Below are 3,262 nucleotides of genomic sequence, written 5' to 3' on the forward strand. Positions count from 1 at the left end.
TCCGGAATGGAGGTCAGGAAGAGTGGCCTGAGGTGATAAGAATGGACCTGACCCGGAACGGGGACTGGACCTTCCAGATCAAGGTGATGCTGGTGACCAAGCCCCAGCGAGGAGACATCTATGTTTGCCAGGTGGAGCACGCCAGCTTCGCCAGCCCCGCCAGAGTCCAGTGGGGTGAGAATCCGAGACTCATGTGCCATCCTTATAACCCCAGACCAGTGGCATATCTAGGATGTTTGGAACAGGTTTTAACCCTCCACTTCTGCTCTTCCACACCGGATCAGTCGGGGTGGTTGGCTGGGCAGCAGAACGGGGCAACCCACCCACTTGCCTTTCCAGCCCGCAACCCTAAAAGACAGCCCCTTCCCAGAAGAGCGCCGTAGAATCATAGAGTTGGAAAAGAGCAGAAGGGCCATCCTGTCTAATCCCATTCTGCCATGCAGGAACTCTCAATCAAAGCACACCAGACGCCTTCATCATCTCCTTATACTTTTAGGCACAGGGTTAAGAGAGGCAACGGGGGGGGGGGGGGGAGCGAAGGAAATGGGGCCTATCCCAATTCAGTCGGTCAAAGGCCGCCTTCTTCTTCTTTTCTTTTGTTCAGAACCGCAGACGGATTCTGGTCAGAGCAAGATGTGGACGGGGGTCGCAGGCATCATCCTGGGCCTGGTCTTCCTGGCACCGGGACTCCTCCTCTACCTGAAGAACAGGAAAGGTGGGGCAAAAGTGGTTTAGATCTGGCACTGCATGCCATCCAGACGGTCTGCCCTAGGAAAGGATGCATGCCATGGGGCAAACTATGCCATCTGGACTAGAAACTCCAAAGGGGCTCAGTTTTGGGAAGCAGCATTGGGGTTCTCAGATGATTCGCTTTGTTGATTTATTATAACATACCATGGTTGGGTTGAACAATCAGGATGCTGACTGCGCCTTTCTCTCTTTTCCAGGGAATGTTCTGCCCCAGTCTCCAGGTAACTTTTCTCTCTGTTGCCCCACACTCCATCCACTGTCTCCCCGCTTCCCCAAACTGACCAGGACCAGAAGAGCCAGTGTGGATGCCTCCTTAGTGAGCCTCCCCACTGGATCCCTTCTGAGTCCGTTGGAGTTGACTGAGCAACCCTCAAGTGCATTGAGATGCCCTGGGCAGCTCTTTCTTTCAATGGCCAGTGGAGGGAGCTGCAGCTGGCCCCTGGAGCCTTTCTTTGGTGGGCAGGAGGTCCTTCTGGTGGGGATTGTGGAGGCCCTGCTTGCTCCTTGGGGGTCTGGGAGGGTCTCTTCTCCTCTGGCTCACCTCTTTCTCTCTCCATTGCCTTCTCTCTCTTCAGCGGCGCTCATGAGCTAGATGTCTGCATTTCATGGACAAGGCAAGGAATCCGCTTCCCTTCCCACCGGCAGCTGCGTGTTTTTCTTCCTTGGAGGATGCAAAGTTTGGAGGAGACACAAAAGGAGAGGAGAGGAAAGGAGAGGAGGACCCTAACCCTAATGTTAATCCTAGCCTTAACCTTCAACTTAATGCTAACCCAAACCCAAACCAGTTCCCTGCCCTCGCTTTGGGTTTATTTGCTTCTGGGTGATTTATTTGCAAGTTTTCAATTTACAAAGCTGACTATGTTTCCCCTTTTCCCAGTTCCTTGTTGGCATGAAATGCCAAAACGCATCCAAGGGATGCAAGGGTCTCTTCTGCACTGCACAGTTAGACCACTTTAACTGCCTTTTGATTCCTGGGATTTGTAGTTTTCTGTGGTGCTCATAATTCTCCTATGAAGGGCACAGGCATGCTATGAAGCTACAAGGGGAATATTATACCTATCCAGGGGTTGGCCGTGTTGGCCATATAGCAAAATGCAAGAACATCCTAAATGGACAAAACAGGGATAACGTTATTAGGCCAACCAAACCAGCAATGTGGTGTTGCGGCAAAGAAGGCGAATGTTATTTTAGTTTGCATTATTGGAAGCATAGTCCTACGACATTTTGTTTTGGTGAGGAGTCCTCATCTAGAGTCCTGAGGGCAATTCTGGGCACCTTTTAAGACAGATAGAGACAAATAATGGGTTCAGAGAAGGATGATCAGAGGGATGGAGAACATAATCTATAAGGAGAGCTTGAAGGACCTGGGCATTTTCAGCTTGAAGAGAAGGCTGAGGTGGCCCTCTTTAAACCCCCCTCCAGGGCTGGATCAGGGCCCTTCTTGGGGTCTCTTCCAACTCTATGGTTCTACCATAAAACAGGGAAGCAGTAACTCCAGAGCCTCTTGCTGCTAAATTTCCAAGTACTTTTGTGCCAATAGCAATGCATTTGTATACTCTCTGCCTTTCACTTTGGTCACTCTCGCAACAAGCCCTGCAAATAGGAATATCAGTTTCTCTCTCTCTCTTTTGAAATCAATAAAGTCATTTTCAGCATTTCTGAGATGTCCTAATAGTATTGTTGCGCATAGTAGTAGTTGTTGTTGTTGTGTGCCTTCACACTCAAACCGCTGCACCATGCAGGCTCTCCTTGGTCAGACTGATTTAGCTTTGCCTTTGCCTTCCTTTGAGGCTGAGAAAGTGTGACTTTGGGTGCCCACCACTTTAACTGCCGTGGCTCTTTTCCTATGCAATCCTGGGATTTGTAGTTTGGTGAGGAGCCAGGGCTCTCTCTGGCAGACCAGGCTGAATACCTCACTAAACTACAGATCCCAGCCAAAGTGGTATCAAACTGCCTTATTTCTGCAGCGAGGATGCTGCAAACCCTAAGAGGTGGCTGTTGCAAAAGCTGGCTTTCGTCTGCCTGGCAACCGATGACGCCATGACAGTCCCTGAGGCTCTGACTGGCTGATTTCAAGGCTGTGCTCCTGGAAAGTCCCTGCAGGACATCAGAGGGGAGGGGGGGGGGTAACAGGGGCCTGTCATTTTTAGGCACATAATAATCAGAATGTATATAAATAGAAATGTATTATATACATTTGGAGTAGACCAAACTTCATGGTGCAATAAATGCTTTATTTTTCCTTGCTATATTTTTGCTGCTAAGGGGGACTTTTATGGCTGGAAACTGGGAGGAGGATCCATGCTCTGAGAGCCCCCCAAGCCCCCCCAGGAGGGCAGGACAGAGGACCCCCCTTCGGACCTCTCCTTGGATATGGGTCACTTGAGCCTATTCTGAACCCAGGCCCAGGCCCTGAAGGATGCCATCAGAAGAGGAAATGCACTCTGCCCATTCTCAGAGGCACACTTTCCCTCCTTCCTTGTCCTATTGCGGTCCAGAGTCCTTTTTCCAG

The 3,262-nt window shown here is 50.3% G+C and overlaps 1 protein-coding gene across 1 annotated transcript; it reads left to right on the forward strand.

Annotated features, from left to right (window-relative positions):
* Positions 1–5: 5 nt before the first annotated feature.
* Positions 6–2,407, forward strand: LOC121918206 (DLA class II histocompatibility antigen, DR-1 beta chain-like; the record flags this gene model as incomplete). The annotated part of the gene is made up of 4 exons (XM_042444292.1): positions 6–174; positions 605–715; positions 948–971; positions 1,326–2,407. Coding segments are annotated over 4 exons (321 nt in total), but the record flags the coding sequence as incomplete, so codon positions are not given.
* Positions 2,408–3,262: the final 855 nt, after the last annotated feature.

This window comes from Sceloporus undulatus, unplaced genomic scaffold, assembly GCF_019175285.1.
Source record: "Sceloporus undulatus isolate JIND9_A2432 ecotype Alabama unplaced genomic scaffold, SceUnd_v1.1 scaffold_5927, whole genome shotgun sequence".
In the NCBI taxonomy this organism is placed as follows: Eukaryota; Metazoa; Chordata; class Lepidosauria; order Squamata; family Phrynosomatidae; genus Sceloporus; species Sceloporus undulatus.